The sequence below is a fragment of the Epargyreus clarus genome, unplaced genomic scaffold (assembly GCF_041222505.1).
Source record: "Epargyreus clarus isolate Ecla_fem2 unplaced genomic scaffold, WU_Ecla_fem_2.2 ptg000001l, whole genome shotgun sequence".
NCBI lineage: Eukaryota > Metazoa > Arthropoda > Insecta > Lepidoptera > Hesperiidae > Epargyreus > Epargyreus clarus.
This window is the reverse complement of record NW_027332209.1, coordinates 7108904-7121510: the sequence shown is the minus strand read 5'-3', so window position 1 is coordinate 7121510 and position 12607 is coordinate 7108904. Positions and strand designations below refer to the sequence as shown.

The 12607-nt window shown below is 34.5% G+C and overlaps 1 protein-coding gene across 2 annotated transcripts in view; it reads right to left on the bottom strand.

Moving 5' to 3' along the window:
• Sema2a (Semaphorin 2a) overlaps nucleotides 1-12607 on the bottom strand; it is a 483298-nt gene that overhangs the window by 128309 nt on the left and 342382 nt on the right. The window contains exon 2 of one of the 2 annotated variants that reach the window (XM_073075433.1): nucleotides 6866-7136. The exons of the other annotated variant lie outside the window; for it this stretch is intronic. Within the exon in view, the coding sequence (XP_072931534.1) occupies nucleotides 6866-7061 (196 nt within the window). The 5' untranslated portion in view covers nucleotides 7062-7136. The remainder of the gene's footprint in view (nucleotides 1-6865; nucleotides 7137-12607) is intronic. 2 annotated transcript variants of the gene reach the window in all.

Genomic DNA, 12607 nt, shown 5'->3' with positions numbered 1-12607 from the left:
CGTCTTCAGATAGACCTTCGGGATTGATAATAGTGTTTGAGCTGCGGTGATCACTTAACATTTCACTTGACTTAACATCAGGCAGATTACATAGATGTGTAAGTCTAGACTTCTATCTTGTAGTCTGAATATCATATATGTGTAATTTTTACGTATTTTTTTATCATATCCGCCTTAATTTTAGTATAGACTTCCTGGGAAATCATTTTGTGATCCAAGTATGTTTTGATAGTTTACAGCAACTGGACAACACGAAAGAGGAACAGCGGTAAATAGACTTTCAATGAATATAATGATAGTTTATCAGAATAGAGGAACTGGAAAGAATGCCTATTATTGTTGAATTAATGACAAGGTTTAGCTTAACATTGAAAAACACAAAGTCTTTCCAAAAATGTTTGTATTAGATTAAGAGCCGCTAGCAAATTTTGCTTCAACCAAACTACGTTTGGAATTTTGACAATATCAGGTGAATTCATTTAACCGTAAGCACAGGGTAAGATAAAATGGACTGATCAGCCGCAAATGCCTGCGCGTTTGATTCCAAAAAGCGGTTTGACGAAGGTAAGGCTCCTCGAACGTCCACAACCCTTTGTCTCGTGAGAATACAATGGACAATCGCAATACTACGATGCGATATGGGACACCCTTCGCCTTGCCTCTACGTGACCAAATTTCGAACAAAATGTTTTGTGTTACAGCAACGTCTAAAATAAGTAATGTCATCTCCCTCCGGGGCCAACGTGTATCTTCAATGGCACAATTAGGGTCGAGAATTGCTGTAAAACATTATGTGATATTAGAAGAAATATAAAGTTTCAATGTACGGATAGAAGATTTAAAGACGGGAAAATGATATATAATTCGCATCGAAAGGATTACACATACAGAAATTAAGAGGAAATTACACATACATTAAAGGGAATTGATATTATTATGTTAGAAAAAGTGAAATATACTCGTGATGCAAAATAATTATTTTACTAATAATATGTTTAAAACTTTGTCAAATTACTTCGAAGACTTTGTAGACCGCCGTATATCCCAGACTGGACATAATAGGCTAGCATAAGGTCCAAAATATGAACACTTCTGTGTGCGCATTCATTTCAGGTACGCATATTATTATTAAGTAAGGACAATATTAAGAAAGTTGAATGGTTGAGTCGAACGTGGTCAGCGGCAGTGTTGCCAACTCTACTGTCTTACCAGTAGATTTAGTGGTTTTTGTTCAAGAGGAATACTGTTTTCTGTTTTTGTTTTGTTTTTACTGTTTAATCATTTCATAAGTAAAAATACTTCTTAATATTAAACAATGTGCAGAGAACGTATTTTTGTCGACAAATAAACATTTCAGCGATTTTGTGGTTTCACCTTTTTTCGGCCACTATTTCTTCATCTACCTAAACATTTAATCAGATATTATGAAGTTAATGTTCTCTAATGTTCTTTAAGGATAATTGATTGCTTTTTCGTTCGGAAGGGCTGGCAACACTGGTCAGCGGTCAAAGCGACTTGCGCTTCAAGTTCTGGCTACGCCGGACGTTGTGCCCCGGCTTGCCTCCTTCACTTTATTGTGTGTTTCTTTTTTACCCTTTCCACTTTGCCCGGCTGAGTGCGCTCTTTCTTTCAAATCTTTACGTACACTTTTTGTTTGTTCGCCACTAGCATGGACATTTGCCTGTGATCCAGCTTACTTGCGAGCCGTTTTATTTAAGTGTTTGTTCGTGAGTAAATTTTGAGACGCTTTGCGAATAAATCTTCGTACTTATTATGTCTCCTTTCTGCTTTATTTTCGTATCTCGGTGAGAGTTACTTAATTTAATTTTTTTAGCGGCTTAATGTTATTCATAGTATATAAAGCCTATTTAAGTAACGGCTAAAGATTTTTGTTGAATATTATATTAGTGAGAATATATCGTCCAATAGATCAGTTTTCATTGTCGTGTTATTATTCCCGAACCAAGGGATGTTATAAATTGTGAAAAATTTAAATTTAACGTATAAAGCGGAGCGTATGTCCACGTAGAGACGAAACCCTTTCATTAAGCGCTATTAAGCTGGCTACTAATGTACGCTCGCTATGGGCAACTTTAGCAAAACATTCCCCGCTAATGACAGCCTGGCCTCACTATTTGTCCATCCTCTCGCTTTCCAGCGAAGAATAGTCCGAAACTTATTCGTCCCTTTTACCCGACCCTGCATATCACTCAAAGCTTAACCCCTGTAATTAGCGACATACTGCCTGTTTCTACCTAATTTTATTCTAAATAAAACGACATTCAAAATCGATGAGCGAATACAAGCGAATTCTAAAGTAGAATTTAATAAGGCGTTTCACAAAAAATCGCACGATAGAGGCGTGCATGCGATGCGTGCAGCTGACGCCAAAAATATGGCATAATATGATGTCCCTAATCTACTTCACGGTCGGATGGACGGAGCGCTGCTGTCGATAACAATAACCGACTTAATACGCCCGATAATCGGTTTTGCTATTCGCAAACCTCAGTGATTGACACTTTTGATGACGTTTGAGTTGAACCGTGCTCGAGCCCGCAGCCCTGATATTTTTCTATTATTGAGCGAAGGGGGAAAATGTGTTTTATATTTTATAAATGAAATATGTCCCCGAAATAACGAGCATGTCGAGAATTTTAAAGGATGTTCCGACTATGTTGTATTCGAAGATTATAAAAATATTTACCAGAATATTAAAGCGTCGTGTCCTGACGTTATTTATGTCAGCCAACTGACTGACGTATTTGCTGTTACAACGTTATAAAATCAAATTTTATTCGAACAAATGAATATTTGGGAGTAAAATTTTATAGCGTTTAATTTATTGCACATGATTTTTTGTTGATCCTTAAACCTTTCATAATAACTTCTTCCTACCTACTTTAAGATGTAAAATTCTAATGGAACTCATTTTAGTTGTAGACTTGTCGACAATAATTAAATATACCAAGACATTCTCAAGAATATCAAGAATATTCTTGAGAATGTCTAGGTATATTTATTTAAACAACAATTTGTGTTAGCAGTTTCAACATCACTCCTGAATATATGGCCTAGATAGTAACTGACAGCTAATCTTGACCACACTGGACCAGACACAGAGCATTAGCGGATTTCATTAAGTGTGACGAGGCTTAATGATTCAAGTTTCCACATTCATTAAGCTTCGGGCAAACTGTTTAAAGCCGCAGTTTAATGGAAGTGGTAAATTGCGCATTAATATTGTGGCGTTGATGACCACGGATGACCCGGATGAAATGAAATTGTAATATACAAAACAAAACTGTCCAAATCTAATCTAATAATCTAATATAATTAAATTGTGTCCAAACTATGGTTGCAAATGCTACAATACTGAACCTAGTCTGCCTTCTATGCTTGTGGAGTTGGCTTAGAATAGGTTCATTCTCTTAGTTTATGCGAATGTTGTACGAAACGAATGAGGGTTTCAATTCAACGAAAAGAACTTGAAACAGCGTATATCCTCTAAATCATTAATTTACTATGTTTAGAAACGTTCGCACAGCCAAGCGAAACACATAACTACAAAATGGTTGCTATAAATGGACGGATAGATTGATCCCACGTCTAGATGACGAAAATACGTGTTAATCACCTTGTTGTGCTTACTAAATGGTAGAAGTAACAACGGGGTATGCAAACCAAACCCTTTAAAGTAGTAAACAGCAACACACTGTTGCCATAAAACAGAAAATACATGTCAGGTGATGCGCACATAAAACAGGAAAACCTTTAAAATGCTGTTTGTCGAATGTTTTGATCGCCTTAAAACCTTTGCTTGACTTTGCCCGAAGGCTTTCAGCGGTTTGTTGCTATGACGATTGTTGCGATCACACTACATATGTATGGCCATATTATTTTTGAGCTTATTATTTGATTGTAAATTGTGTAGATGTGTACCGATAGGCATATCTTCGTTAGGAACGATAGGCATTAGTGTTATAAAAGTATTGTTTGAGTTTAGCTTTTTTTTATAATATAGGAGTAGCAGACGAGCGTACAGTCCACCTGATGGTAAGTGGCTACAGCCGCCCATGGACATCTGTAACCAACCCCAGATAGGATTAGATATTCCCACCTAAGGTCGGCCACAGATGCGCCGCTACCCCTGAGGACTAAGCTGGAACGCCTCGGAAAAGTCTGTCTCCCTTAAAGATTTAGATTTATACTTAATTCCCCTTCTAATAATTGTTACCTGGTGATTATGAACCGGAACTAAATATTTAACGTGCCATCCCAAACATGTAAATACTATTAAGTTTAGTAACGGTTATGGGTTCTACTTTTTGTGCCCTCGCGATCGAAGGAACTAGCAAGATAATTCTTTTATTAATCCATGACTTGTGAAGAATCTTAGGACATAAATATTTTGAGGAAATAATTGCGCTGACAGAGTTTATTAATTTCAATATCAAAAAGAAATGGAGATGTAGTCTTCTCAGTGGTAAGTGGTCACTGCCACCCAGGGACATCTGTTGTCAGGACGAAAGAAGATTTTTTTTTATAATAAAGGAGTAGCAGAGTCTGTCAAGCCTGCAGTCTACCTGATGGTAAGTGGTTACTGCCGCCCATGGACATCTGTAATCAACCCCAGATTGGATTAGATATTCCTACCTGAGGTCGGCCACAGATGCGCCACTACCCCTGAGGACTAAGCTAGAACACCTCGGAAAAGACTGTCTCCCTTACCACACCCTACAAAACGAAACACAGCAGCGCCCAACACTGCTGTTATTAGGCAGAAATAGGTGTGGCGGTGGTGCCGCCGGAGTCGAACCACAAAGGGTTCTACCACCTTCAAAAATTAAAGATTAAAGTACTAAGGATCGATAACAGATTTAAATCAGAATACTGCAGCACTTGACAATGCTTTTACCTCTCTTTAACCACAAAGGGCTTTACCAATTTTAAAATATAAATAAATCTAAATATGTGTAGGTGTGTAAAAATCTGTTATTTAACACCATTTAAAGCAGATTTACAGTTTTTTTAAATTATTTACAGTGATGCTTTTGTAAACTGACTCGATTTGTAAACATAGCTGTTTTATTGGATTCACTACCGAGTTCCAAAGGTTTTTTTGAACAAACTGTTTTTGTATGTATTTATCGGGATGTGACTAATGCTGACAAATGCAGCTTTGTTGATCGTGTAAACAAATTGACTGAGACAATTAGCTTTTTAACAGACTTCTCAGAAAAGTGAGGTTATCTATTCGTCGCGTATATTATTTATGTATGTTCAGCTTTTGTTCTAAACATATTCATGTATAATAGATTCGTTGTGTGTATGTTTGTGTATGTGCGTTGTACAGACTGCGTTCATATGTATTGTTAACAAAGGCAACTATGCTGTTTCTTTTATCAATTGAACAAAATGATTAAGCATTTATTTTATTATTCGATTACTTTTATATTATTTCTTTTACACAACCTATATTTGTATATAGTCAACTGTACGTAACTACTACCATCAAATGCAATGTGATTGAACAGAAACAAATTGACTAACACAATAACCTTTTTTGTAAATTCTAAAACGATTAGTTGTGTATATAGCTTCTGTGCAGACTGCTCAAATATACTGTTCACTAGATCTGACTAATGCTGACAAATTCAGTATTATATTTTGTTAATCGTATAAACAAATTGACTACGCCAATTAACTTTCTCTGTCAATTGTAACCTTGGCTTTTTGAATCGAACTGCCTTTTGTGCAGCTAATAAAAAGGCTGAAAAGGCATTAATGTATTGGACACATAGAACGATGAGTGAATTGGCTATATCAATATTACTCAGTCGTTATTAGTTAAGTTATTAGTTAGTTTTCAAAGTTAATTGAACTTTAACCTTTACTTTTCTTTTATATTTTATTGGAAGTTTTTATTCTAGGTAAACAATATTGTAATTTAACAAGTTTCGGCATTAATTATGTGAAATGTACATTCAAATATGGTTGACAAAAGATACAGGAACCTTCAAATACGTTTCGAACTTTCCCAGCGAACATTAAATACAACTGTATTAAAATCTCGGCATCATCAGGGAGGGCAATGAAACAAAAGAAATGTGCCGTCTCTTTCCCGCACATACACAAACATACCTCTATCTCGCGTCATATCACGTACCCTTGAAAGCGTCGCCTTATGAATGTGTTAGCAATAGTAGAGTTTAAATTACACATACCCACACAAGCAGACACACTCACACGCATGCATGTTTGCATGTGTGCGTTAACGTTTTCTGCATTATCATGAATCATGATTCGCGGTCTTCGGAGCACTTCGATACATTTCTTAGAAAAAAATGACAGCCGTACTTAAGCGTAAGATTTCGGGCACAAAAAACTTTAACGAAAAAGCCAATTTAGACTGACTCATTAAAAATTTGGGTTGGTACTTTGATTTTATTTGACAGTAGGTATCTAAATCTTAATTTATTCTACAAAATGATTTAAGTAAATTCCTTAATTTATGTAAACTTAAATGAATATTGTGAAGTCGAGCTCGTTATCTTTTTGATCGGTTAGGCCTTTTATCTGATTCTGGTATGCAGACTATATGTAACTTTACATTTATTGTTTTTATATGACATTTAATGTCAATGATAATTAATCTGACTTCGGCTTAGACATCTAATGGTGAATTTAGATCTAATGGTTAATTCTATTCTGGGTCTGGGTGTTAATAGATTTGTATGTGTGTGGCACCCACAAAAGATTAATGTTGGTATTAGGTTTAGAACACGAAAACCTATATGTTTTGTACTTAGGAGTCACGTCTATAAAGTTTAGTTACGAAGTTCCAAACTACAGAACAACTTACCTCGTTTGTGTCTCACGTGATATTTGCTTTTAGTCACAGTGCCAGTACAACACGGCTGCTCGTAGTAAAAGTTGTACGAGCTATCCACTATGGAGGTCTGCACCACCTGGGATTGAACCTGGCACTCGAGGCCGAGGAGCAGGAACACTAGCCAACGGACCATAGGGACTCCCATAGTCCGGATCGCGAAACGCATTGTCACTTCACCAAGATACCACAACACTTTTGTCTTAGCTTACAGCTTAGTTAGCACTGACGCATTTCTTCTTATCTGCAAAATATATTTTTGATCAGTATTGGGAAACTGGTGCAAAATGAACACCAAAACTCCGGCAATTTTATCTAATTCGTTATTTTTCATCCTTATTCTTAATAAATAAAAAAAATGTTTCATTGTATGTTATAAGTTTCAATTAATATTGAATAGCTCAGATATCAACACAAAACGTTGACAATCTTTTGGGTCATATTATTTTTTTCTGTAGGTATCTTAATAAAAATACATTTTATAAATAGTATTAAAATATAACTGCAATATCTCACTCCAATTTTTCTACATTATTAATTATTTTCGTATCAGTATTTTCAGTAAAACAGAAATCATTTCGTCTCATGACAACCACCCTGTTCCTACGTCAGCCCTAAAGTTTAGGCCTATATTAATATTTGCACTACACCGACGGACGGGAAAATACACGCTAAAAGATAATTTGATGCTTTATCAACAAAATTTTATTGATTTTAATATTCGTATTCATATTATTATTTACACAGTAATATTAATAAAAGATTGTTATAACGATAATTATTTGTTTAAACCACATTTAAAGAAGCTTTAACGAGTAGGTATTACTATTTCTGTTCCCGAAATTTTTTTAAATACTCAATGAATAATTTATTGATTGCTATACCAAATAGACCTAACAAAACATACTGCAATCAATATTGATTAAATAAACATTTATCGTTAAAAATTGTTATGCTCGTAACAACTGTTGAAACGATTGTGCACCGAACAATCATACAATGAAACCAATAAATGTAATAATGGGCACAAAAAAGAGAATCGCATACGCCCATGGCATAATAAAAATGACAGTTTATACTAAAAATCCACTATTGTGAGATAGGCTACGAGTATATGCTATTGTATCACTGCTAGCGAGTGAACGATAAACTTTAAAACAAGTTTATTTTATGCTGTTTTTAAAATGTTATTGCAATTTAATATTATTTATTGATTTTCCTACTGAGTGTATACCTATCATAACGAATTGCACTTTATAGTTATTAAAATCCATTACTATTAATTGTTTTCCTACTTAATATGTGTAATTAAATATGTCTATAGTATGTCTAGTAGTTAGAAAGTAACGCAAACTTCTTTAGATCCGTGTTCGTGTAGTTAAAGAAGTTGTTAAGAATTATAAGGTACCAAGTTTTGACGTTCCACTAGACTTTCTTAGAACGAGCATTGCATTCACTTATATTTAAGTCATAATATGATATTAGCTTAGATCGGAGTTTGACATTTTCTAGCAGGTAGCAATTGTTAAATTTGTAAGTTTGGTAAGTAAACATTGGAAAGTTTGAATATTGATTACGAGAGTTAATCAGAGAATAAACTAATGAATGCATAAATCTAGTAAATACGTATTATCATCATATACAAATAAGATAAAATTTATGTATACGTTATAATATAAAAGAGAGAAATATGAGCAGTAACTCCTCGTCAATGTCAACAGCTTTTACTATTATATAAACATTCTGATATATAACGATAGCATAATTTAAAAAAAAAGTATTCATATCTATTATCATATTCATTTTACATTTCTACCAGCTACTAATTATTCGCCGACGATGAGACAAATGCCTAAAAACTGTGTACAACGGGGTAGGTTAATGGTCGCAGAGACCATTACGGCCGGCCGATGGCGTTAAGCACACCTTCTGTAATGGAAACCACATGGCTATATGCAACAGGGGCATAACCACCCAACCAATGATGTGTTTTTAACTACTCTATGTTGCCAAATACGTACACCGTACGACTAATGTTATGGGAAAAATGTTAAAGGAATTTTCTCTTTATCTTTTTAGTTATTTTAAGTATGTACGATGTTTCCTTTGAAATAGACGTACTTATAAGGTATTGGTTTTAGGGTTCTCTACAGATAGAATTCTTGGGCCTGATCCTGCCTTCCATCTGTATGTCTCACGTTTAAAGTGTAATGCCTGAAGCTTAATTGATAAATGGTTTAAATTATGACACTATACGATACACATATATCTTTTTATATCGCATACGCTAATTATATATTATACCTGCAAAACAACCGATGCTGAAGTTCATTAAATGTTTAAAAGCAGATATAGTTTTTCGGTACATACAAAATTGTGCGAATCAAACTCACATCGGCCGCTTTTTTCCATTATCATTATTTTCTTTATGACAGTTTCACATAAACACTTTTTATATCTATTTCAATGTTCGGAAAAAATAATCTAAGATATAAAGTAAACTGTATCTGGTATAAATATACAAGTCACAAGTATTTCAAATTTAATTACCGATAAACAGCTATCTCATTCAAAGTATTCTAACGCTGTCAGCTAATACATTTCCATTATAAGGCTATCAAATAAATAATCATTCAGCGTATTCAGTTACCCTTGAAGATATTATCGTTATCGGGAATAAATAAGTCTTCTGGTAAATTTAACTCGGATCTCAGGCCGGGTCGCGATGTGACCGATATCTTGCCTTACGCGGTCAGGGATCGACCCGTGAAAGAGTCTCGAGATGAATTAAATAGATAACTCAAAAAAGGTCCCCGAAAGGGTGGTTATCATGAATGAGAAATGTATACGGCACATTAAATTTGATGATAATAAACATTGGTGTGGAGGTGTTCCCTGTTCAAGATTTGGGTAATTATTTCTATCTGGTAACTTGTTTATCGGTATGTCAAATGAGTCGTGTGAATGTTTTATCTTAAAGACGTTACTTTTGAGATGATGCCACAAAATATCGAAGTAAGAAATTTGGATACAATTAAATGCTCTATTAATTTACATAGTGAAGAGTGGACATTTTGCCTTATTATTTTGACGTTATTATAACAAGTTATTACGCAAAAATGTATGTAAATAATTAGAAAAGATTGTAAAAAGATTGTAACATGTATAGTGTCATTTCATTATACATATTACAATATTTTTCACAAGTCATTTTAAGCAGTCTAGAGTAAGTTTAAGTTGTAAAATAAATTTAACATTATTAAGTGCAAAAGACATTCTAGTATAAAAAAAACTTTAACATGATATTTCATGGTTAAATGTATATGTAAATAAGTAACTTGACAGGCGTCATAGATTATGGGTTTCATTTCATTTTCAATGATTAATGACTTGGTTTAGCGGGTGAACGATTTTTGTTCAATTGACAGTAAATCCTATGGAGTACATAAATATTTTAAATCTCCCTCTTTCAAACATGTAAAGGGTATCAAAATTTTGAATTACTTTCTCACTCTGTTTATATCCTGTGGGATCAGAAGGGATGTGTGTTATTTTATCAATACTATTATGATAAATGATTTTGAAATCGTTAAAACGGTAGGTTATGAATACAATGAATCATTTTACATATCAATAAAATGTTCATATTGATGTATAAAGAAGTAAAATATCATCATTAATTTCAATGTAATGATAATTTTTGTCTTTAAAAATTGAAAGTTATGAGAAAAAAGGTGTTTAGATGCGATAAACAAATAGACGGCCGTCACGGCAATGAAAAGTTACAACGAATTGTTACGAAATGATTGTTCCAAATCCGAAACTCTCAATGCGAGGGTAATTTTGGTACTCAAGTACTTACACAACTTTATAATTTGGTCCCACTAATTCGTTGTGTTCTGAGAAAAATGTGGTCATAAGAGCCTCTCGCAAGCTGTGCCGGCCTTCCACGTACCCAAACCGGTTCCGTAATGATGTCTTCATTACTGATTCCCCACAATACCACTTATACCTCACTGATACGAGATTTATTAACAGAGAAAGGTGATATTTTTCCATATAACGCACCGAAACAACAATTTTATTTTAACAACAGTAAGCTTACAAAATACACAAGAATACGCTCCCATCCATTTTGTTTGTTGCCTACTCGAGTTTCAAATGCGGCATTTTACTTTAACGCCGAGTAGGTATCTTTTGTTAGCGCGTTAAACCTCGCCCGCCCCAAATTGCCAAGACCGAGATGGGAGAATAAAAAGTTGTACCAAAATTCTAAATAATTTCATCAGCGAATTCTTAAGTATTTCGGCAACATTATTTTATACGAGTTCATTAAGCGGATTTTAATCTCCGTTCATATCTGTCGATCTCATTTCGCTCCACAATTACACCGTTACTGCCCATTGCACGACAGGCTTCGCTTATTATGAGCGAAGAATGTTAAGAAATTTCATCCGACAACCCATTGAGGCAGCCCTTCCAATTGTGCGAAGGTGTTCCAATTGAATGGTAGGTGGAATGGGGACTGAGTATAATGAAATTTCGCCTCGATAAAGACCACTGAGCCCGTAACACAATACTTGATGTTTCCTCCGCAGCACGTATCCATGTCACGCCATTAAACCCCATAAAAATATCTGCCGACACATCTTAGCTTAGTAAATTATACTTGCCTGCGTTTTAATTAATGGGCCATTGTATCGGTTGAACAGGCCGACACTCAAATTGCGAGTTATAAAGGTTATACTGGTATATCTTGACAGCCAAATTGATATCTTAAGCTTAAGGTTAACATTACAGACATATAACGTTTCAGACACGGATCGTGACAAGAAAGTTATAGAATAAATAGAGAATAGAATATAATAGGTAATGGAAAGAAATACACCGGGCCGTGCTTGACATAATATTGTTTTGTCTGACACGACACGTTCAATGTCTGAAGATATAAATGGGTTCTACCCTCGTCTACATTCAAAGCTATTTTTTGGATTGTTAATTTTGACTGTAGTGCCTTGTTAGTTTCTTTAGATCTATATCAGGGTCAGGTTTTCGTTAGTTTCGCTATTTTTGGAATATAACAAATTTTGTTAAGAAGGGGTAGTATTTGGCACAAAAATTGTCTTCAAATCTTTTAATGTATGATATGTCTTTTATTGTAATGATAATAAATTCAATAATAACTGCTGAAAAATATTGCTTGTGTCATTTCTATAATTAAGACGAATCCAACTGCTCACTAAGTCATGCCGTTTGGACTGCAGGGTGTGTCAAACAATGAGACTTACAGACGCACATACTTCGATATAATCGAGATCTACTGATATTTTAATGAAACCTGCAAGAACATTAAACATTTTATCAACAATATTTCGACGCGAACTTTTCATGAATTATGTGTTACATTGTCACCAAAACAAACCCCGACGTAAAGTTTACCCGTAATTAAAACATCAGCGTCCCGATATAATTGATCTTGTGTAAATATAAAATAAAATAGAATTATGTTAATTGGGTGGGCAGAGGAGATACGGTTCCGCTTTGAATTATTAATAACGTAACGGTATTGTAAGCTTCTTAGGGCTGAATAAATATCGTCGGTTGATAGAAGCAACCAAAATAGAAATACAAAGTGGCTTGTTAAAAAATTCACAGCGAAAGGGTAGGTTTCTTTCTGTTCTTACAAGTCACATGAATATATTCAAGTCTTACGTA